Source organism: Meles meles, chromosome 13 (assembly GCF_922984935.1).
Source record: "Meles meles chromosome 13, mMelMel3.1 paternal haplotype, whole genome shotgun sequence".
NCBI classification, from domain to species: Eukaryota; Metazoa; Chordata; class Mammalia; order Carnivora; family Mustelidae; genus Meles; species Meles meles.
In genome coordinates, this window is record NC_060078.1 from 35,378,378 (window position 1) to 35,402,559 (window position 24,182).

Sequence of the window (24,182 nt, forward strand, 5' to 3'; positions counted from 1 at the left end):
ATCTAAACATGACGTACTATAAACCAGGTCATCATCACAATTTTCTTAAAACAAAATTATCTATAATAAAGCCTCTTGAAGGTTTTAGAAGAATAACATGTGAATTTGTGGTAGTGTAGGCCAGAAACCAATGAAAATGGTATCATCTAAATTCAGAATATTTCCTAAAATCCATTTTATATGGATTTCAAAACCTAAATATATAGAATAGGATGTTTCTAATTTTAGAAGATAGTCCATTTATTTTTGACTTTTTAAATTAGGAAATATTTTAGGAAGGAATAGCTGGGGGGCTCAGTCACTTGAGTGTCCAACTCTTGGTTTCGGCTCAGATCATGATCTCAGGGTCATAAGATCAAGCCCTGTGGCAGGCTCTGTGCTCAGTGGGGAATCTACCTGAGATTCTCCCTCTCCCTCGGCCCCTCGGCCCTGTTTTCATGCTTTCTTTCTCTCAAATAAATAAATAAATCTTAAAAAAAGAAAAAGAAAGCGAATACAAAAGAAAAGATGTAACAAGCACCTGTATTCCCACAACTCAGTATGGCCAAACCTTAACATTTTGCAATATTTGATTTGTTTTTTTTTTCCTCAAGAAATAAAACGGGGTGGGGACGGTGTTTCTAAAACACTTAGCATAGTGCTTGGCATTTGCAAGGCAGTCTGTAATCATCAGCAAGTGTTTTTAACATTTTATTTTGAAATAATTTTACATTTACAGAGTTATAACACTAATAGAGACATTTCTTGTATACCCACCACCCAGATGCCTCTAACACTAGCCTCTTACATAACTATAGCATATATATCAAAGAGATCAAAACTGGTGTCACACTATTAACCAAACCACAAACATTTTTTTTTTCAGATTTCACCAGTTTATCTATTTCTATTATTCTTCTGTTTCAGAATCTACTCTAAAATATGATGTCAGATTTAGGTCAGCTAATTTTTAATAATTCGTTCCACACTCTGAGAGCACCACCGACTTTTTATCCGAGATGGGGTTCTGTGCCACAGATGATGCTGGGGCCCATGGACTTGTGACAATAATCACAGCTCTCCTCTCGGGAAGCTCTCCACGTGTTGCACAAAGCCCTTCCTGTAATCCCTATGTAATCCTTACAATAATCTTGAATGTTGGCTCTCGTGAGTCTCACGTTACAGGTGAGGAAACTGGGTTATGGAGAGACTCACCAAGGTCACACACCTCAGGTCAAGGGCAGAGATAAACTTGAACCCAGGTAATCTGGCTCCAAAGTCATGCTCTTAACAATACCCCCGCTTCTTTCGTGAGGCTGCTCTAGAGAAGACCGGAGCAGAGGCCCCATCGCAGACTTCCCAGGGCAAGCGTGGCAGGCAAGAAGTCTTCCAGATGGAGACGCCAGTCTCGAGCTCAACCTCTGTTTCCTCAGACGCTCTGGGGAATGCTTGGCCTTCCTACCATGTGCCTTCTTAGGCTTCCTTTCCTCTTCTCCTTGCAGCCCAAACCTCAAAGCTCCAAGAAGGTGACCCGCTGAAACTCAACCCCCAGGGTGTGGCTCTGCCCTACGTTCTGGGCACTGCATCCCAGCCAGCAGGGACAGGCTGCCCACATTCATAGACCCGGATGTTGATTTAGAGACTGACTTCTGGAACCACTATTTTGGGTCCCGCTGACGATGCATGAGCAAAAAATAGCAACAAGGGCTGAATTGTCAGGCACTGGGGAGATCCAAAGGAATTGGAGGTGGGCAATCGGGTCTATTGGGCTGGGACTAGCTTTGTCTATTCTGGAGACTAGAGCCCCCAACCTGAGGATGAATTGAGAACAGTTTTCCATCCCCAGCTTGGAGAGTGGCCCTGCCTGTTTGGGAACGGCAACACCAGCCCTTCTGCAGTCCTCCAGCTACAACGTATGTTTACCCTTGGAAAAGGCTCGGAGAGAACCTCAGAGAGCCCACAACCAGCTGGGATTAGGACCAAGTGCTGCAGGGAGGAGAGCAGGGAGCTGGCTGGACAGAACTCTCCCTTTGAGGCTGGAGCCCAGAGATCCTGTATCCCTGAGGCACATTCCATCCTCATTTTATTTTCTCTGAGCCTTGAGTCATTAGATGATAAAACAGGGATGTTCATCCCTGCATATCAGACAAGGCAGCTGCTGTGTGCACAGCTTATGAACTGTGGGAGGAGGAATGGGGGCACAGTTTGGGCTCAGCTCACTCAGATGGGCACCCTGACTTGGAGCTGCGTCTGCTTGGGAGAAAGAGACACCTTTTCCTGCACCAAGCCCAGCAGTGATTAAGCCTGAAAGGCTGATGTGTTCCAAGGAGGCACCTTTTTTGATTCGCGCGAAGGAAAAGCACCTGTCTTCTGGAAACAGACCAGATGGCAGAGGAGGGCAAGGACTATCTGCACAGAAGGCAGAGCTGGCCCCAGAGAGCACTGGTGTGAAGTGAGGAGGAAATGTCAAAGGCGGCCAGGGAAGAGCGAGATGGACTGGGAAGAGGGTGTCGGGGTCCAAGGGATAAGCATGCAGGTGGAGCTCGGGGAAGAGGAGGTGCCCTCTGGGGGCAGGCCCGCTCCTGGGGCCGGCAGGGATCCAGTCCCCCTGCGAACTCTGTAACGAAGCCCTCATGGCAGTGGGGGGCCGACCTGCAGCTGTGGTTCCCAAGACCCCAGAGCTTCGCCTGAGGGCAGGGTCACGTGGGAGCTACGGGGACCTTAAGACCATGGGAAGCCTGATCGGAGACAGCCACCTGAAAGATAATGACGAGGCACCAGTAAATTATGATTCAGAGTGACGGGTGACATCACAAAAGGTGGATGGACATTTTGGTAGCCCGAGGAGGAGCCCTTCTCTCAGGTTTAGAGGGTCCAGAAGGGCTTCCCAGAAGAGAGAGCTAAACTGAGACTCACAGAGACCCCGGTGAGAATGGGTGAGGGTGGTACGTTCGGGCGGTAGGATCTGAAACCTACGCAAAATACCAGAGGTAAGAGAATGCGGTGCATTCTGGAAACTGCAAGGGAATTCACCATTTCTTAATTACACGGTGTGCATGGGAACAGAATTACAAGAGATAAGGCTACAGATACAAGAAGGTTCTCAAATAATGAAGCATCTTTATATTTCATCAAGGTGTTTGTTTGTACTTAGGGGGTTGTACAAGCAGAGTAATGACGTGATTGGATTTTCATTTTGGTAAGACATCTGCAATGGAGACCTGGGTGGGCAAGGCTGGAGGCAGAGAGACCAACAGTGGGCTGCTACTGGGGATCCAAGGTCTGGGGGAGAGATGAGGGGAGGGTGACTCGAAGTTGGGTACTCAACAAAGATAAAGCTAGGCGAGCAGACCCAAGGGGTACCGAGGAGGTAGAATCATATAGAATCACCCCTGTCTGAGAGGCAGGGGTGCAAGGCACCACCTGTCACTGACTTGAACAATAATGGCTGTCAGAACTCTTCATTCAAATGAAGAAGTAGGAAGAATTCAGCCAGTGGGATGGGACTGATGAAAAGTGCAGCTGAGTTTGAGGTTCAAGTGCAATATTCAAATAGAGGTGGGTAATGGGATACATAGGTTTGAAACTCAGGGGAGAGAATCAGGCTGGTGCGGCGGGGGTCTAGGAGTGATCGGCCTGGAGATGTGAACGTAGACTGTGGGGGCAAGAGGACCCCTCCCCCCAGCAGGGTGGGAACTCTCCAGGAGTGAAGAGGCAGCAGCGAGAAGACTGGGGGCTTTTTACATTGTTTTATTTTATTTTTTAAAAGATTTTATTTATTTATTTGACACAGAGAGGGAGAGATCATAAGTAGGCAGAAAGGCAGGCAGAGAGAGAGAGGAGGAAGGAGGCTCCCCGCTGAGCAGAGAGCCTAATGCGGGGCTCGATCCCAGGACCCTGAGATCATGACCTGAGCCGAAGGCAGAGGCTTAACCCACTGAGCCACCCAGGCACCCGTTTACATTGTTTTATTAGGGCACGAATACTAAGAAACTCAGAGTGAAACGTTTTGCTCCATCATATAACCATCCTTCGCCTGGGATTTCTGGGCTCTCTCCTCCCCAGACCCTATCCTCTCAGTTAACGCTTGTGTTTTCCAGATGCCTCTCGCTTGAGTCAGTCCTTTTTAAAGTAAAGCATAGATGAAAATATTCAAGAGACGCTACTTGCACAGCAAAAGTTCTGATGATTGCTTTTTGCTAGGGTGAGCATGGAGAGGATGCTGATGCACTGAACATCAGTCTTGGTTCCGACAACCTAGCTCTTGGCTGATGCTACAATGGAGGACAAAATGAAGAAAGGACCAGCTAATTCTCAGCACTTGTACCCTCTTCCTCCCTTTTGCACCGGAGGAAGATACCACTGATTAACCCTCACCCGCCCTCCGTCTCCACGGAGACTTGACATGGACTCAGACCCTTTCTGTAGGTTGCCCTCATGCTGACTCAGAGCAGGCAAGTCTTCTGGACTCTCATGACCATCTTGGAGTAAGACACACCCCACAAACCACCAGGAGATCTCCTGTCTTTATTATGATGAACCTTTTATTATAGAGACAGACTGAACTCTCTTTTGTATAAAGAATCTCTGGATTGGGTCAGGGAAATCCACCTGCTAAAGGTCACCACTCAGTTCTCCCTGCTTCTGCCTCAGCTAAGCCCCCACTTGCTATTTATACCTCAAGGTCTTTGGAAACAGCAGAGGCTGCTGTCCCCAGGGCCAGGCTGGCTGGGTTAGGCCATGCTGGCTAGAGGGTCAGGGCTCCCGGCTGCTCACCAAGTCAGAGTCGCCCTGTCTCCCGCCCCAGTCGGTTGTCCAGAACCTGGAGCTGCCGGAGGAAGCCCGAGTTGGGGCAGATATCACGGTGGGCCTGCACCGTCTGGATGGCCTCCACCAGGGTCATGTTCTCGCAGATCATGAGGAAGGCCAGGACAACTGTAGCAGAGCGGCTCACCCCCATAGCACAGTGTACCAGCACACGGCCTGCAGGAAGACACAGCCTAGTGTCAGTTACCTGCCCTTGCACTGACAACCCCACTGGGAACTGAAGATCCTTCTGGCAGACTTCAGCCCACCTGTCACAGCACCCGGGAATACTGACAGTGTTCTCACAGTCAGATGGGGCAGCTGAGGCCTAGACAGGGAAAGGGACTGGCTGGAGGTCACACAGCAAGTTAACAGGTGGGATTCCCTTCTCCAGGTCCAACATGCTTCCTCTGAAATCCTTTGCAACTCTGGCAGGGTGGGAGGGGAATACTGTATTTCTGGAGTTCCCTGGATTTGTGGCAGATGACAGGGGTGTCCACCTACCTCCCCTTCCTGCCAGTTCTTTCCCTGTCCCTGTAACCTTTTGCCAAGGCCTCATCTTAGAAGGGCTTGCTTAGCCTTTGCTAGGCCCTGTACCTTCTGCCCAACACAAGTACTGAGGGATATGGTTACAGGGACAACTGCACTGGACCTTAGCTATGTCTGTGATTGTTGGTCCCCTGAAGGGGACACTCACTAAATGGTAGTAGCTCATTGCTCCGTGGGGCGGGAAGGTTGTTGAAGTGGTTTGTAACTCTGGACACCCAACCCAGCAGTGCTACTGGAAAAAGAGCCCCAGATTTCCCCCCCACCACCACCACCACAACCATCACGACCCCACCCCCCACCTCCCACGCCTTTCCCAGCAGCTCACCCTGGGGAACACTGAGGGCAGCTCGGATGTATCGAGCAACAGGTAGAAAGTAGACACTGAGGTCGAAGAAGGGGTTGTCATCAGCCTCAATGCCATAGTACTCCAAGGGCATTCCACGGTAAAACTTGGCACCTGTGTCCACCTGAAACTTGCCTGCAGCAACGTTCACGACATGGGTGATGCCCAGCTGGATCAGCTTGCTCTTGTCCCTCGCTACATACCTAGAGGGAAGGCATGGGAAAGTTGAGAGGGGGGCAGGTCTCATTGGGTCCCCTCTGACTGGGCTAGTACTTATCCCCTTCCCTCCTCTGCCATCCTCCTCCAAGTGTGAGACTGGAAAGAGTGAACAGGCCTGAGTGAAGGGGCTCCTCTAGTTGACGTTCAAGACTCTTTTTCACTCTGGTCAAGTGCAGTTTGGCCACATGCATCAAAAGCCTTAAAAATATGTGAAATATATACATACTTTCCCTCAGCAAGTCCCCTTCTAGGAACTTAAAGAAAAAAAAAACCCAAAATGTGTCCAAAAAAGGGGATCTAATGATATTCAAGATAGTGAAAAATTGGAAGAAATCACTAAATATCCTATAACAGGAGACTGAGTGTCGTATAGCTAAATGAAATACTTTGCAACCCTTAAAATGTTACAGTTGCAGGTAAAGGAGGAAAGGTGTCTGTGCTATATTGAGAACCTGTGGAAAATGCAGGATACAATACAGAACACTGTTTAAAAATATTTTCAAAAGATGTTATGTGGTTCCATTTCAAAAGCTTTCTACCTAAAGCAGATTACAAAATGGGACTAGAAAGAGGTATCATTTTTGTAAAAAAAGAAAAATGTGAAGAGGCATTTATGTACATAGAAGTGTATGCATTTTTTAAAAGTCAACAAGGATTTTATTACTGATTACCTGGTGGGGGATAGCATACTTGTCATATTATTGACAAGATACTGAACATATTTTCTAAATATTAAGGATAATTTCTAAAATCCATATATTGATCCGTAGGTTTCAAATTTCAGGAAAACTTTTGGGAAAATGACAGTTCTTCCATTATAACTGTACACCCTAGAGAAACCTGTGTGTGTGCTCCCAGGACCCATGTACTAGACCGTTCCTAGGATCACTGTTCACAATAGCCAAAAAGTCAAAACAACTCAAATGTCCATATACGACCAAATGGATAAACTATGGTATAGTCATACAAATGAATAGTATACAGCGATGAAAAATGAGTGAGTCGCAGCTGCATAGAACATGGGTGAATCTGACAATATTGAGCAAATAAAATCAGGCACAAAATGCACACAATATGATTCCATTCATATAGCTTTAAAAGACAAGCAAAACCGGGGCACCCGGGTGGCTCAGTGGGTTAAAGCCTCTGCCTTCAGCTCAGGTCATGATCCCAGGGTCCTGGGATCGAGCCCCGCATCGGGCTCTCTGCTCAGCAGGGAGCCCGCTTCCCCTCCTTCTCTCTCTGCCTGCCTCTCTGCCTACTTGTAACCTCTGTCTGTCAAATAAAAAAAAAAAAAAAAAGGACAAGCAAAACCACATTGTAAGGTATATGGATGTTGAAACTATAAAGAAAAGCAAGGAGATTATTTCAATACTATTATTTCAATAGTAGTCATCTACAGGGAAGGGGGTTATGCTGAGAAGGGTCAGTTACTTTTGAGGCATAAGGAATGTCCTGTTTCTTAACATGGATGGTGAAACAGTTTGTATGTCCTGTATGTACTTTTCTTGTGTGTGTTCTATTTCCACAGTTAAAATTAATAACATCAAAGGATAGGGACGTGTGGAAAGAGATGGTGGGAGGCAAAGACAGTGCCCCCTCTGCCCCTGCAAGACTCGGGGAGAGGCTTCCCTTCTATTCCCTCCACCTCCTGCCGTTGGTCGTACTTACGCATCTCCTAGGAAGAGGTTGGGCCAGACCTCATTGACGTGGCTCAGCATGGCGGCCCGACGGACCCATAGCAAGCGCTGGAGGTAGGCCAGTGTGGGCGGCTGGTAGGGGGACCTCCGGACTGCCCCGTGGATCTTGGGCCTCCGGAGATCTTGCTTCTGCAGCGAGTCCATCCTGAAACAGTGTGGACACTGTGGTGGTTGGGGACAGGATTCCCACCAGAGGGTCCAGCTGAAGGGGAGGCCCAGGCACGGTGCAGGGCCCAGGGGCCACTGGGAGGTGGCAGGAAGGGCCTCAGCTATTTTGGATGAGGTTATTAACCAGGTCAGCTGGGGCTGAGACCTAGTTCCTTTTCCCCAGAGAACAAGGGAATCAATTCGTTGTCACTGCTGTGGAGCTGGGAAGGTCTCTCCTGACCTTTCCAGAGGTCCCGGATATTGGAAGCTTTGCCCAAGGAGCCCTTGAAAGGGTTCCCTGTCAGTAGCAACTAGTCAGTACAGACTCTCCCCCCTTAAGTCACTGGTACTTGGGACTTTGTAGGGATGGGGACCTCAGAGGTGCACTTAGGAAGGCCCTCATACCTGGCAGCTCACCTCAGGCCCCCTCCTCTGCTATTTCCAAGTCCTCTCCAGAGGTCTCTAGTCCCTCCCAGTTTCGGGTACTTGAAGGACAGAGCCCATCTCATGAAATGGCATTTGTTAGCCTCTCCATACGAAGTAAGCTGATGCCTCGTAAGAGCCTGAGGCCTCACTCAGAATGTTTTAAGTGATGCCCAAAGCTGTGTGGCTGATAGGGAGCAAGTCTGGGGTTTCAGTCCGGTTGTGCCCCAAGCCTTCCGGCTGCCACCTCTGGGAACTCCAGAGAGGGTTACTACTCCATCTGTCTCTACAGAGGAGCCTGGTGGGGCTGTCGCACCTCTACCTCTAGGCCCTGGGACGTTCCTCCTTACCCCCATGACTCAGGCCAGTGCTGCAGGTCAGGCCTCACCCAGGTGGGGTGGCTTGTGTCAGGAGTCGGTTGTCTGAGGGTGTCCGGGCCCCTGCAGAGCTGGGATGTCAGTGGCACCAGAAGCTGGGGCTGGTGCGGAGCTGGGAAGGAGTGCCTATCTTGGCTGATTGTCCCTGGCCCCCTCAGCCAGTAACTAGGAAAGGAACAAACTGGGAAGAACATCTTTTCTCTTGGGCAGGCAGGGACAGGACCGGGAAGAGAAATGGGCACCCAGGAGGCCACCGGCTTGGCCAAGCTCACCCAGTGGGCAGCTGGTGGGCAGGGTGGAAGTGAAGACCCGGCTTTCCCCCTCATCTCCCACTGTCACCTCTCAGGGCAGGCTGAGTGGCCTGCCACCTACCTAGGGCATGGCCTGGGGCCGGGAATGGGGGAGTGGGTACAGGGACGGGACTCAGCACCCAAGCAGAACCCGGCCGCAGCGGGTTCCGCCCAGAACACAAATGCTGTGAAGTGGCTAGAATTCCAGGTCCTTCCCTTGGAGCCGGTGGGGGTGGGGTCTGAGTGCAGACCTAGGCCGCTGTGGACTGAAGTGCAATCCTTCCCAACTCCCAGGCCCCTCTCTGCTTGGCATCTCTGGGACAAAGGCCCTTGGCCCTGGAACTCTCCTTGGACATGGGAGGCTAACAGAAGTGGTGGAAAGAACTTCAGAGGGAGGGAAGAGAGATGGGCCGTTAACTCATTCTGTGGCCTCCGGCAAGTCTTTGCTCCTGTCTGGGCCATGGCCTGTCTTTTTCTTGTGCGAGATCCTGGCCTTGCCTTTTTAGGATTCCTTGGGTGGGGATGGGGGTGTCTGACCTGAGAGGGAGAGCAGCGGTTGGGTTTGTGGTTACCACAGGGTAGGGAGCAGTAGAGTGTGTTGGGGTTGGGGAAAGCCCAGGCTCCAGGCCTGTCCAAAGGCCACACCCCTGTGGAGCCAAAGGCTGGGGCTGAGTGAGCCGCAGGTGGGCTTGGATGGAGCTCTGAGAAGCCCGGGAGGCCCACCCCAGCCTCTGAGCGTGGCGTGGGGTGTGACCGCCACCCTGTGGCCAGTGGGCGCATTGCAGCCCAGCTGTGCCCGGGGAGCCGGCCGCCTGGGTCTGGCTGAGAGAGGGTCTCGGGGTCTCCTGGGAAGAGAAAGACACAGCATAGGCATCAAAGATTGGGGGCTGCTAGGCCACAGCCCATGTTTCAGCTTCTGAGGGGCTTTAGGTCCAAGTCTGGAGAATGGGGCCTTTTCCTTGGACTTAGGGGTATTCTTTGTTTGGTTCCACCTAGAGCCGCACACCTGAAGCTCATGGATATACCCCCACACCTGTCTGCCTTGTCCCGCTGGGCCCACCCCCCTGCCCAAGGACTCATCCTCCAAGCTCCAGACATAGCCAAGGAAGGGAAGTCTGTGGCTGCAGCAGTTCCCCTGGTTTATGCTGCCCCCAGAGCTGGACTGACTCCTCCCACGTCTCCTCCGCCACCAGCCACCACAGAGAAAAGCACAGGGCCCAGCATTTGGCAGGGACAGGCCAGGCCGGGCTCTTCTCCTCCTCTCCGGCCCTCATTCTGCCTCCTTCCTGCACCTTCTCCCTGAGCCCAACAGCTACCTCCCTAGGCAGTGGCTTCACGGCTCCCGGGCTGCCGCTGTTTACGAGGTTAGGCACTTGTTTTCTGTCTTTGTGTGTGTCCCTCCTCTCCCTGTGGCTCTCCTCAGCCTCTCACAGGAGCTCGTGCTCTGCCACAGTGCTTGCCACCGCACGCTGAATGCCCGTGGCCTCAGGCCAAGGCCCAGACCTCCTCAGGGCAAGGAAGCAGCCGTGGCCAGCCACCTCCTCAGCAGAACCTCCAGATGTTCCCGCTGGCCTTCCCTCCTAGCCAGTCTCTCTGCTTCTCCCGCCTCCTCCCCAAGAACATGGGACCGTGGCCAAGGACAGTGGAGGCCAGGCATCTCAGGGCAGGACATGAGGAGTCTGGCGAAGGACACCTCGGGGCAAGTGGCAGGTGGCAGCCGACGGTGACTGGCCAGTGGGACTGTGCATACAGGTGGCAGGCCTGGGAGGACAGATCTGGGCAGAGTTCTCAGGCCTGGTATTTGTGTGGTCCTTGCTGAGCCAGTTCCTTCACAGGGCTACTGTGAGAATTTCATGAGATACTAAAAGGAAGGCCCCTTCCACAGGCCTATCTTAGGATAGATGCCCCCCCCCCAAAGGATACAGCTTACTATTATTATCATTACTATTATTATTACCCTTTTTAGTATAATAATAATAATTATTATTACTCTTATTTCTTCGAGCCTCAGCCATATCTCCCCACAGGAGAGTGAGGCTTAGTCTCTGTCTCTTTGTGTTTCTTGAGGTTTGTTTCTCTGTCCAGCAATCATTGTAATTATATTCACCACTTACTAAGGATCTACTAAGCTACTAAGGTACCAGACAGAGCTAAATGCTTACATTTTCTCATTGGATCCTCACAGTGCCCTTATGAAGCAGATAATATTATCATCCCCATTTTACAGATGAGGAAACTGAGGCTCAGAGCGATTAAGCAATACGTTCAAGGTCATACAGCCAATTAGCATGGGATCCGGGATTCAAGACCATGTCTTTCTGACTCTACCTTGCTTTGTCTGTGCCTCTGTCTCTAACCCAGTCTGTCCTCCAATCTAACCCAATCCCTCCATAACACCCACAAGCCCAGGTGCCCTGGCCCTCATGACCCAGCATGCTCTGTGGCCCTGAGATAGGGGCACTCACCCACCTGTGGGGATATCTGGCCCAGGCTGTGGTCTTCTCTGACGGGCACTTCGTGCTGTCTGCTTCCAGCTCCCTGTCTCCGCACACTTGATGCTGTTGCTATTTTTTGATTTGAGTTTAATTATAAAGCATGATGTGCTACTCCCCTCTTCTGGCCTCCCCCGACACTCCCAACTCACCCACTGGTCCCTGGCATGGTCAGTGCCAAGCCCAGCCAGGCACCTGGCCTTGCCAGGGGCGGAGGCAGCCCGCAGGGGTCTGGATGTATGCATATGTTGATTGTGGGACAGGGAGAAGGAAGACCCACGAAGCCATTTTCAAAGCTCCCTTAGCCTTCAAGGGTGGTGGGAAGCATGGGCAGAAGGTTAGAGCGGGAAGGATCTTCCATGGAGGAGGACAGAAAAAAGACTAGCCAAAACCACACACAAACTGGCAGCAATGCCAACATTAGAACCCAGGTCCGGGGGGTGCTTAGCTGGGAGCTGAGAACTATAGGACTAGCCCAGGATTCAGATCTAGAAGACTCGGGCTGAGGAAAGTGGGTGTACTCTTACAAAGGTGAAGTCAGGTGCTTCTGAAGTCAGAAGCTGTGTGTCTAGAAGCCACTGTGCCCTCCTCCAGGCTCCTCCCTGCCCCAGAAGGGCTTCCTAACCCAGACCTCACTGTCTCTTGAGGCCAGCCAGATGGTCTGTTAGGTCCTTTCCAAGGTCACTGGGGTCAGTTAGGGACCTTGGATTTGGGCCTGTTAAGATCCCTTCCTGTTCTCCAGAGACCCTCCCCATAGACTCAAATACTTCAGTACTCCTCCACTCACACTCCCAGATGCCTGACACACACAGAGACGTCTGCCTACCTGCAGTCACACCTACAAGGGGTCTCTGAAGTCTGAACTCCAGAGAGATAGGGCTCAGCCCCTGCTGGGGTTCCCGGAGTCCTGGGGAGAGCTGGTGGAGACAGCTGTGGCCAAGGGCCATCACAAACACCTAGAATCCCCTCCTGTTCTCCTCCCAGCCTCATAACCCAGGGAACTTGGAGTCCCAGACAGAGGAGCCTCAGGGGTTGGCTGAGAAGGCAGCGCATTCCCACCTGAGGGGACTGAAGACAACAGCCAACATGGAGTGCAGGCAGCAGGAGGAAGCAGATGGGGTAGCATGCTCTAGGGCAGACCGCACACTGGGTTCTTACCATCTTCTTGGTCTCCACCTGGGCCAGAGCCTCCAGCAGCACCAACAGGGCCAGTGCCAGGGAAACAAAGTGGCCCAGCCCTGTGGCAGGGAGAAAGGACCAGCTCTGGGGGAGAGATGAGCTCCATGTTATAGGTTGGCAATCCAAGGCCCAGATCGGCTGGGACTTGTAAGGGTATGGGCAAGACCTCCACCTAACCTGTCTCTGCCTTGATCCCTCTGTGTAAGGTCAGGTGGGTATGGGTGCCGAGAGAGATAAACCAGGTTTGGGGCCCTGGGCTCATGGAGAGGCATGACCTCTCCCCATCATCTTTCAGAGTCCCTAGGTCTACAGTGTATGGCTGCATAGGCTGCACACTGCATAACTCCTGGGGCTCCAGTTGCATCGGCTGTTTGGTGGATGTCACCTCCAGGAACTCTGCAGTGCTGCAGCCTGACTGATGTCCCCAAAGCCAGCTGCCTGATGGGAAATTAGCTGAGGCTTGAGGTCAGGGTATTTAAGGGCTCCAGGCCAAGGAAGTGGGGCAACTGGGCATAATCAGAGATCTGCTGTTCTACCAGTTTCCTGAAACTGGTTCAGAGGAGAGAGCAGGATGGCAACATGCCATTCCTGTCTCTCTCTTGGCTCCCCATATCTGCAGAGCTCCCCACAACAGTTTCCCACCCAGATTAGCCCTGGGCCTAATCCCAAACCCAGCTATAACCCTGATTTCTCCCATTACATTCATCCCCAAACTCTAAACCTAGCTCTCCATCCTGCCCTAATCCCCACCCCCAAGATGCTCACCCTCCTGCCAGTGTCAGGAAGGGGGCAGAGTGCTAAAGTGCTCCCCCTTAGTGGCGCTGGTTATGCTTTCAGAGACAAAAACAGCTTTTGGTGGGGGGCCCGGCAGGGGGAAATTCAATCCACACCTGGCAGGAGAAACCTGTCACTTTCCCAACTCCCAAGAGAGCCTAGGCCAGTCACCCACCCCCAGCTGCCAGACCCTCTGAGCCAGAGGGGTGGTGGGGCACACAGCCCAAGTCAGGGCTGAGGACAGATGAGGGAAGGAGCAGCATGGGCAGGAGCTAGAGGTGGGCTAGGGCCAGTGGAAAGCAGCCTTGGGGCTTAACTCCCCAGCCCATGGCCCTCAGCGGGGATGTGAATGAGAGGAAGGTGAGTTGTTGGAGACAGACAGGAACAGATCCAGCCTGGGCATGGTGGGAGAGGAAGGGCTGTGGACACTGTGGCTCCCTCACAATGCTGCTCCCTGCACCACCCATTACCGCAGGAAGAAAAACCCCTGTCTCCTCCCAGCTGAGCTGAAGGAGAACTTTTCACAGGGCTGGTGCCAAGGAGATTGAAGCAGCACTCGGTGTACTTTTGTGGTCTGGAAGCCTGAGAAGCAGCATGGCTGCAGGGGGAGCCCAACTCCTTCTCCTAGGCAGCTGGGGATACTGGGGCCTCCAACAGGAATGGGGAAAACGGGGGGGTGGGGTGGGGGGGTGGGAAGAGGTGTTAAGGATCTGTTCCTCTTACGCAACTTAAGGACTGACTGCCTGCTAATTCTCCAAATGCCTTTGCACATGGAGCTGCCGGGCAGGAAGTCAATGGAAGCAGAAAGGAGCTGGATAGACTTTCTGGAAGACCTTTAAAATGTCCCACAGGGATCCCAAGAACCAGAGAGGGAGCAAAGTAGGGAGGCTCCTTCTGTGGATCTCTGAGATCGGACTGATTGGGGGAGGGCAGGTAGGGAGTGGGGTACTGGGTCCAAGACAGGGAAAGGAGGGGAAGGGAAGGGCATGATGACAGGAGAACTGTGTATCAAGCAGGGCTCATGTGAGGAGGCCACGGCTGGTGACAGGAGCCCCAGTTCTCCCTCCCCACTGTGAGAAGGAGATGCAGGGCTGGCCTGAAAATAACTAAGTGTAGAGTGACAGCTGCGGCCGCACTGGCCCCCCAGAGCTGTAGTTGGGTCCGGACCCCTGCCAGCCCTCACTGGCCTTCCCTGCCACATTTCTTGTGCAGCCCTTACCTGACCTTTCACTTCTAATTGCACCCAGCCTGGCCCCCTCCCCTCCTCGTGTCCTGCTCAGCCCTCACCTGGCCCCTCAGTTCCGGCCTGTGCCCCGCAGCTGCTGGTCCAGCTGGCAGAGCTGGTGGAGGAAGCCTCGGTTGGGGAAGACCCATCGGTGTTGCCTCACGGTGATCACTGCCTGGCGCAGGGACAGCTGCTGGCGCAGCATGAGGTAGGCCAGGACCAGCGTGGCCGAGCGGCTCACCCCGACCACACAGTGCACAAGGACCTTGGCTGAGGAAGACATCCTGGTGAAAGACGCTTTCCTGCCTGCTGGCCCACCCAGGAGCAGGGGTAGGGGCCCACATGCCTTCCCCTGCTCTGCCTTGGGTACATCTGTAACCCTGGGCAAACTGTTCAGCCTTTATGGTTCTCAGTTTCCTGATCTGTCCAATGGGTATACCAATACCTAATTAGCATACCCTGGGGATAGGGTCCAAACTCCTTAACGTGGCTTACAAGACTGTCCATGAGCTGGAATGGCCCCTGCTGACCCTTCAGCTTCACCTCAGGCTGCCTCACTGCGACCTTCACCCTGAGGAACACTGAGTCACCTTCAGTTCCTCAAAGCTATGCTGGCCTCTGGCCTCCAGCCTTAGCACACATTATGCCAACTACCTCTAAAACTTCTCCTGTTCCTGGTCTGACTAATGTAGATTACTCATCTGACCGGTCTCGGCTAAGACATGGTTTCCCTGTGTAGTCTTTCCTGACCATTCACGACATCACTTGAATCACAGAGCAGCTCAAACTTTTTGCACGTGGCCCAGTGAATCCTGTTGTAGAGGATGGGCCCCTCACTTCCCTGGTCCTCTGGATTGAGCGCCCTTGCCCTGTTCCTGTTCTCCTAGATCTCTTCACATTTACCCATTCATATGAATAGTACTCATAATTTTGACTGTCTTTCCACAAAACATAATGACAAGTTCCATAAGAGCAGGAACTCTGCCTTGTCTAAGCGTAGATTCAGTATCTAGCTCAGCGCCTGGCACAGAAAAGATAATAAACAGAGGGAATATGAATGGGTGTTGAACAAATGCATGTCAGAGCGCTCTGGGTATCAAAAAAAAGTGCAGTGAGACACAGTTTTGTCTTTCCCGTCAGGCAGATGAGGAACTGACATCCAGAGAGGGATATTGGCTAACCCGGGGGCAGGGATTATAGGCATTGATATTTGAGGGGAAACTGGACATCGCCCCCCATGAGTAAGCAGGATGGGATATGGGTTCAGACCCAAGTCCTACCCCCAGGTGTGCTGAGAGCACGGTGGATGAAGTCGGCGGCTGAGGAGAAGTAGCCACTGATGTCGAAACTGGGGAGGTCGTGGGCCGGTACCCCCAGGTAGCTCACACTGCTGCCGTAGAAGTCAGGGCTACCCTGACAGTAGAGGCCCCCGTGGGCTGCGTTCAGCACATGGGTAATGCCCAGCTTCCATAGCTCAAAGCGGTTATTTGCCGTGGCCCTAGGAAGGGGAGGAATAGGGCTGGATCCTGGCTAAGCCACGGAGTCCAGGAAGGAGGTTTTTTCTGGCCCCCTGCTTCAGAGGGACAGAGTCATAAAGGTCCAAAGGGAGCCACAAGGAACCCAGTAGGCTTGAGCCCCATCCTCAGAGCTTTCTGGTGGAAGAGTTGGTGGCATACAGGGTTATCTTTAGACCCTCTGTACTTCCTGAGGCCATCTGCTCCTGCCTTTGCCAAGACAGGAAGGAAAGAATTGCTTCAGCCCTGGAATCCAGCTGCCCCTCCTTTCCTGCCCCATGTTTCCCCGCCCACATCTGGCCTCTCCTGGCCACTACCTCATACCTGCTTCTAATTTGCAAATTCAATGGTGACACCTTCCCTGATTCACCTTTCTCACCCACTCTGTGTCCAGAGGAGGGAGGCTGGGACCAGGAAGGGGAACTCTCTGTCTACCCCATCTCATACCTGAAAGCACCGTTCCCCAGGCCTCTGCCCCTTGACACACCAATTGTCTGGGGTATATCAGACTTCAGGATCCTCTGGGAGCTCCAGTCATCCAGACAGGCAAAAGCCCTGCTCCCCCTGGTGGTCACACCTGATCACTGCATTGTTCCCAGCACCCTGGGGTCCTGGAGTAAGTCCCTGGCTTGGGATGTGCAGTGCAGAACTATTTCTCCTTCTTCCACCCGGCTCCCATTGCTGATAAAGAGCCCAAGAACTGTCTCTCCTTGTCCCCTTCCCCACACCCCTTCGACCAGCTACCACTCACGCATCTCCTATGTAAAGGTTGGGCCAAACTTCATCCACATGGCTGCAAGAAACCTTCCCTGCCCTCAGGAGCTCCTCCAGTTCCAGAACGCTGGGGCAAGGCGTGGCTTCCTCTCCTCTCAGCCCCGGGACGGAGGCTTCAGCCATGGGCTAGCCCAGCCCACCCACCCCTCTGTCTCTGCAGTTACTCCTCTCTGCCTCTCCAGTGTCATTTCTCCTTCCCGGAGATTGGCAGGGACAGGTGGGACAGAAGCAAGTGACTCAGCAAGTCACAGAGGCCTCCAGAAAGAACAGGACAGTGTTTCCCCCCAAGCCACCCCCTTAACCTCAAACTCCGTGACAACATGGAATCAGTCATATCTAGGCAAGTCACTTAAATTTCTTCCTCAGTTTCTTTATCTGTAAAGTAAGGAAAATTACATCTACCTCAAAGAAACATGAGGATTAAATGAAACAAAGGATATTCTCTGTTTAACACATAGTAGATGCCTAAGAAACTTTTGTTGAACTAATAGCCTTAGGGCCTTGAATAAGGCTATTTCGTTCTGAGAACTGAGTTAAAGTGGAGATCCAGGGTGGAGAGAGGGTGGTTGGTTTCAACAATGAATGGATTTTTTAAAAAAGCTCTGCAGGTCTGGGGGCAGGGGTGGCAAAAACTGGGTGGGAACCATATGGCTGCTGAGTGAGCTTCAGGATTATGAGGCTGAGGGGAAGTTTCCTGCATTGTAGGGTCAGAGAAGTGTGGAGAGGAGCACTCCTCATCTAAAGGGTGCTCACAGGATTTGTGGGGGAAGGTTTGAACAATGGTTCTATAATGAAAATAAATGATTTCTCAAAAGAGAAGGCTGAAATGGGCCGTGTATATCGAAGTGGGAAGAAGGGAAGTGAATGTTGCCTTAAACCTTCTAAGGAGCCAAAGGGACTGTCATCAGAAACATTTTTGGGGTGGGAGGGAGATTCTCCTGCTTGCAAGGGCTTTTGTCCCCACAAAGGAAACTGCGAAAGGTCTATATTCTGTCCCTTTGTCAGAGCCAGTTACCGGCAGAAGAGGTAAGAAAACGTGCCTGCTCTCAGGTGACTTCGTGAAGGCCTGACGGGATGGAAGGCGTATGAGCTGCAGTGGGAAGGTTTCCAGCCGCCCCTGGTCTTGAGCCCAGCTTGAGGGTAAAGGCTACACCAGGGGATCCCGTGGGAGAAGTATGCACTCATGTTCACCCTGGAACCTGTCTCCACCCCATCAGAGCCACCGAAGTCTGCCCTGCACTTGATAAGAAAGAAGGTCAAGGAGGGGTTGGAGCCCAGTTCATAGGTGGTTTGGAACGTGGCTTATGCCAATTTTAGGTCTGGGTTAGGGACTTTCTGATAACGAAGAGGAGCACAGGTTCTCCTGTAGACAGATTTAAGGCAGACAGATTTAAGTAGGAATACTGGCTTTAAAACATATTAAGGGGCGCCTGGGTGGCTCAGTGGGTTAAAGCCTCTGCCTTCGGCTCAGGTCATGATCCCAGGGTCCTGGGATTGAGCCCTTCATCAGGCTCTCTGCTCAGCAGGGAGCCTGCTTCCACCTCTCTCTATCTGCCTCTCTGCCTGCTTGTGATCTCTGCCTGTCAAATGGATAAATAAAATCTTTAAAAAAAAAACATATTAATTGCGGTACCTCAAACAGGTTACTCAGCCCTTTTGTGTTTTAACACCCTGCAGAGTTGGCACAAAGATTTTAAGTGAGATTTATATGGCATGTGGAATAAGGACTGTCAGAAAGTAAAGGGGCAATAAATAGTAACAATGATCATTGGATGCTGACTCTTGGGGAGATGCTGGCGCCCTCCAAAGGAATTAGGCAAGCTCTTCTTGCTCCCAAACTTCATCTACTAATCTCATAAGCGCCCCCGCTTCTTCACCAACCCCTTATTTTCTCCCACTTTGGCCTTGGGCTGACGCATGCGCTCTCGGGCTTCTTCGCTGCGGTTTTGCTTCCCTCGCGCATCTTGAATCCCGAGACCCTTCCGGTTTGGGCCCCGCCCCCGCCGGTAGGGCCCCGCCTCACGCCCGTAGGGCCCCTCCTCCCGAAGCAGTTCCGGTTCGGACTCCAGCGGCTGCGGGAGAGGCAGAGACGAGCCGAAGCGATGCCTGCGCGGAGCCGCCACCGCCCCCGCCTCCACTCTAGCTCACCGCCCCCGGCTCCGCCTCCGCCGCTCGAGGCGCTTCACTCCGGCGAGGCCCGGAGGGCCCGGGACTCCGACGGCGATTCGGACGCCGACTCGGAGGTGGGTCAGGGGAGCCCGACTCGCACCGCGGAGGTGAGCGGAAGCAATGGCTGAGGAGAGGGGAGTTTGGGGGGGCGCCCGCCGCGGAGGATGAATTGGGAGTCAGGGGCGGAGCCGAGCTGCAGAGGACTGGGGTCCGGAGGGGCCACAGGAGACGGTTGAGGGACCCGGGAGAGTCTGCTCTAGAATGGAATCTGTGGGAAATGGAGGCTGTTGAGCCGAGGGCCTTGAGGGGGTTGACGATGGCAGGAGGCTGAGGAGCGAGGGTAGTGGGAGACCCGAGGGAGGGGTGGCTTTGAAGAGGCAAGGGCTTGGAGGGTTTTGGAAGCCGAGTAGTGGGGGAAGCAGATTCAAGAGGTCCCGCGGGAATGCGGAGCCGGAGGAAGGGATGCTCTGGGATTTGGCGATGGAGGCGAGGGATCGGAAGCCGCCAGGTGGGTATTACAGCCTGGCGAGGGAGACGCGACGAGGTTGTGACAGACGAGGTAGCTGACCTCAGGGTGGGTGGGTTGGCTTGCTAATAGGACGGATTTAGGTTTGATTGGAAGAGGGAGGGGCTGTCGGATAGGAAGTCGTCTGACCTGAAGGGCCAGAAAAAGAGAAATGGGGTCAAGAAAGAAAAGGAGCCCTTGGGGATCTAATTCAAGGCTTTGGCATTTTCACAGGTGTCTTTGAAAGCGCCGAAGATCACTAGGGTAATACTCTTGGATTGTGGGGCTTTCTCGTTTGTGGACAGTGGATCCTTTTAAGAATCTGGGGCGGTGTTGAACACTGATTTGCAGGAACGGCTGGGGGAAGTAGTAAAAAGGAAGTGATGTTCGGAAAAGATAGTGAAAGGAGTGATTCTGACAATAAAGATACCATTTGGGTTTCTTCTAACAGTAATGGTGTGGGTTTTTCTTTTCTTTTTTTTTCCTTAAAGTTTACCAGACAAGTTTAGATCTTTTAGAAAGAAAAGATTTAATATGCTGCCTGTAAATTTAAAAAACCAAAACAAGAATTTGGACACTTGGGGTTTACAGATACTCAGTATTGACTGGTTACACTTTGCCAACTTGAGTTGACACATTTACTGCAGGGTAAAAATATGGTCAGTGCAGGTGTCTGGGTTAAAAGAGTTTATAAAACTACAGTTAACCCTTGAACAACAGGGGTTTAGAAGCATGCAGTCGTAATCCTTTTAACTTTTAACTCTTCAGAAACTTAGCTAATGCCTGTTGACCAGGAGCCTTACTGATAACATAAACAGTTAACACAGTTTATTTGTTATGCATATTATGTATTATATTCTTATAATAAAGTAACCTAGAGCAAAGAAAATGTTAAGAAAATCATATGAAAGAGAAAATAAATTTACAGGACTGCATTTATTGAAAAAAAATTTCATACAAGTGGACCCATACAATTCAAACCCTGGTGTTCAAGAGTCGGCTGTATATGTGAAATCACCACAGTCCAGGTGTACCAGCTCTTCTCTCATTCATAACTCCAGGACTGGGGTCTCTTGAAAATTGGAGGGGTACTTCTGACAAATTTGCAGGACCAATATTAATGCAACTTTGCATATATTGTGTGAATAATATTTTAAATAGAGTGATCTAGAAAAATAAGAATAGAGGATGCTGTAGTAGGCAGTAAACAGAACTGGGATAGGTGGGTACATAGATACTTTTTTTTTTTTTTAAAGATTTTATTTATTTATTTGACAGAGAGATCGCAAGTGTGGGGTGGGGGGGATGGGAAGCAGGCTTCCTGCTGAGCAGAGAGCGGATGTGAGGCATGATCCCAGGACCCTGAGATCATGACTTGAGCCAAAGGCAGAGACTTAACCCACTGAGCCACCCAGGCACCCCAACGTAGATACTTTTTGTGGAAGATGTAGTACCAAAACAGTAATTGTGCTAGAAAAATGATGATTGCAATACTTACATTCACTTTAGTAGAAAAAAAAGTTACGTTTTGTAATTGTTAAATTATAGCGTGGCTTCAGGAATTCTTTAACTTTAGCTGTGTTTCATAAGATTACTTTTACAACTTTTTATTTGGTTACACATTTTGCAAATTTGTTGGCCGTTTCAAAACAAACTTTTAATCAGCGTTTCTTCTCTAAACGGGTATTTACTGTTTAATCTTCATGCAGTGAAAATGTTCTGATTGCAAAAACTTTTAAATATTAGTTTATGTGTATAGACTGTATCATATGTTCAGATGCTCAGGGGACTGGTAATTATTTCTTCAAAGGAAAGACAAATTCTCTTTTCTTTAACTGTTGTCAAAAGATTAATAACTTCCTTTAACTTAATACAAATGATCTTTAGCAGGAAGTTACATAATATTATTATTGTTTATGTTTCTACTTAAGGACACCAGACTGAGATTCTCTAAAGACTATGTCTTCATACTTAGCTCTAAATAAAAGTCAGCCAGAACGTGAGTGGCTCAGTTGGTTAAGCAACTACCTTCGACTCTGGTCATGATCCTGGAGTCCCGGGATCGAATCCTACATCGCATCGGGCTCCCTGCTTAGTGGAAAGTCTGCTTCTGCCTCTGACCCTCCCGCCTCTCATGCTCTCTCTGTTTCTCTCATTCTCTCTCAAATAAACAAATAAATTAAATAAAAGCAATTAAAAATTTATGGAGTTGAACTGAAATAGAACTCTATTAAGGTTACATCTTAATATTACTATGAAATTAAACAAACCATTAAATGGAGTTGTGCAATTAATAGATTAGCATGCCTAATAGTTATTTTTGTTTCCCTTTGACAGTTCTCACACTTAGTTGTAAAAAAAATTCAGCTTCGTGCTTGAGCAGTTTCCCTAGACAAGGAGAAGCCATCATGATCACAATGGCAGAACTTGCAGATATACTTAGATAAATCAGTTTTTATTTCAGTAGTACTTTCCATTCTGTAAAGACTCTAATTCACAGTGCACAGCTACTTGTAAACATTCTTTTTTTGTTAACCAACATATTTTCACTGTTTTTTCAAAACTTTGCCATAGCTGATTTAGAGACATTTTCATGGCTTTTTTTGAGAATTGAAATTTGAACATTGTTTTTGAGAAGTTCTGGTATCACTGATGTTCTAATGAATACTGTTATTTTGTCTTGTAAGAATGACCACATTAATTAGATATTCTTTGAAAATTCTTACCTCCAGCCCTAATGTAATATATGATGTTAATAGTAATTCTTTCTTTAGGTCTTATTGTCCTCTTAGCTTTGAGAAATCCAGAAGTTAACAAAACTTGGAACGCATGAACCAGACTCGCTTGTTGATCAGTTCAGTGTTTACATGATGCCTCTGTCACTGGTTCATAATTTGTCGTTTGAGTATGGGGTACGGATTTGTGACAGACTTTTTGTGTCAAAGTTCCTCCCCCCATAATACACAGCACCATCATCCCTGAATCTTAAGCCTGACCCCTGCTAGCTGGATCTAGACTTCATGCCTCTCTGTTGTAATGTTCTGTTACTTTACCGCACACTGGGTCCTCCCAGTGATAAAATCACTTCAATATGGAATGTAACATGAATCTCTCTTGACTCTTGCTTAGGATAGTAGAAACTGGGAAAGCTTGGTTACAATAGTTTAATCACAGTGTTTCAACATAGAACGGTTTTCATCATATGTACCTCAGAGGGGTGTTTTGAAGTCAGTGACCTATATTTTTATTTGTCTCAAATTTATATTGTGGGTTTAGTTAAGCATTTGAATTGTGGCAGTGTCAAGAGAGGCTGTAACATATCTATTATCTTGACCCTTTGTTCTCAAAATTCTTGACAGGACATTCTAGTAGGAGATAAGAAATGAGAACCATGAATTCTACTAATTTTAGGTCTTATAAGTGAAACTGTATCACTGAGTTACTGAAAATGCTTGCAAATTGGTTTTAGTCTGGAACTTTGAGACCAAATTGATGTCAGTTTCATCAGTACAATTTTGTCATAAAACTAAAGCTTGCCAAAACCATACATTAAATTTGGGGTCCAAGTCCAATATATTTTTGTAATATTATAATAGTTTTGAAACTTTGAGCTAGTTTCTAATTTTCCATTATGCTGGTATGATTTGGAGGTGTAGCATATGTAAAAATAAAGGTTTTACTAATCAATATCTTTAGCCTTTCTAAATACCATTTTTTTTCAAATATGAAATGAAGCCCTTGCTTCCCTAGAACAACTTCTTTTTTTTTTTTTTTTAAAGATCTCATTCATTTACTTGACAGGCAGAGATCACAAGTAGGCAGAGAAGCAAGCAGATAGAGAGAGAGAGATGGAAGCAGGCTCCCTGCTGAGCAGAGAGCCAGATGCGGGGCTCCATCCCAGAACACCGGGATCACGACCCGAGCTGAAAGCAGAGGCTTTAACCCACTGAGCCGCCCAGGTGCCCCTAAATACCATTTAAAAAAAAATTTTTTTTAAGATTTTATTTATTTATTTGACAGAGAGAGAGAGAGAGATCACAAGTAGGCAGAGAGGCAGGCAGAGAGAGGGGGAAACAGGCTACCTGGTGAGCAGAGAATCCGATGTGGGGCTCGATCCCTGGACCCTGGGATCATGACCTGAGCTGAAGGCAGAAGCTTAACCCGCTGAGCCACCCAGGTGCCCCTCTAAATATCATTTTCGTGATTAGAATAAGAATTAGAATTTTATATGCTTCTTTGCTGGTGTATTTCTATGTACTGACATGCAGCCAGATCAAGAACCCATCATCACATTTACTACTAAATTTTCATCATTGTGTAAAAACTTTTACTGTAACTGAGTATTTAAACTGGACAGTGTTATCTGTTAGATTCTTACTCGCTGAGCTGTGATGTTCTGGATGTGGTATAGAATTTGGTGCAACCTGCTAGTGGAAGTCTTAGTCTAAAGGCAAGTTGGAACCAGAAAAAGTTTGTGTTCTTTGGTATACATGACAACTTTTTTTTTTTAATAGTATCTCAGAGTGCATGGTCCAGGCAGCAAAAAATATCTGAGAACTGAAGTACAGCATTTCTTCACATGTGCTGTCCTAAACTCTACTGCTTCAAAGTGGAACATAACAAAACAGTAGAGAATCACTGCTAGAGTTTCAAAAATTGATGGTAGAAATTGGTTCCAGGTCTTTGTAATTGTCTTGTAACTATAGAAGATTTCATA

The 24,182-nt window shown here is 49.6% G+C and overlaps 3 protein-coding genes across 6 annotated transcripts in view; 1 reads left to right on the forward strand and 2 right to left on the reverse strand.

The window, feature by feature from the left end:
• Positions 1-4,592: 4,592 nt before the first annotated feature.
• LOC123955483 (dual specificity protein phosphatase 13) lies at positions 4,593-15,849 on the reverse strand. Its single transcript, XM_046027591.1, has 7 exons — positions 15,784-15,849; positions 14,566-14,773; positions 12,385-12,588; positions 11,303-11,397; positions 7,568-7,741; positions 5,660-5,880; positions 4,593-4,962 (listed from the first exon to the last, which is right to left on the reverse strand). The coding sequence occupies exons 2-7, from the start codon at positions 14,650-14,652 to the stop codon at positions 4,760-4,762; spliced, it is 984 nt and encodes a 327-aa protein (XP_045883547.1). The 5' UTR covers positions 14,653-14,773; positions 15,784-15,849; the 3' UTR covers positions 4,593-4,759.
• LOC123955035 (dual specificity protein phosphatase 13-like) lies at positions 15,767-16,914 on the reverse strand. The gene is made up of 2 exons (XM_046026585.1): positions 16,769-16,914; positions 15,767-16,001 (listed from the first exon to the last, which is right to left on the reverse strand). The coding sequence occupies exons 1-2, from the start codon at positions 16,912-16,914 to the stop codon at positions 15,767-15,769; spliced, it is 381 nt and encodes a 126-aa protein (XP_045882541.1).
• A 1,951-nt stretch (positions 16,915-18,865) lies between these two features.
• Positions 18,866-24,182, forward strand: part of SAMD8 (sterile alpha motif domain containing 8) — a 52,136-nt gene continuing 46,819 nt past the window's right edge. For 3 of the 4 annotated variants that reach the window (XM_046027225.1, XM_046027227.1, XM_046027228.1), the window contains exon 1: positions 18,866-19,067. In XM_046027225.1, the coding sequence (XP_045883181.1) occupies positions 18,894-19,067 (174 nt within the window). In that variant the 5' untranslated portion in view covers positions 18,866-18,893. Of the gene's footprint in view, positions 19,068-19,699; positions 19,730-21,396; positions 21,506-24,182 lie in introns of those variants that run through there. The other variant, XM_046027229.1, reaches the window with a different exon arrangement.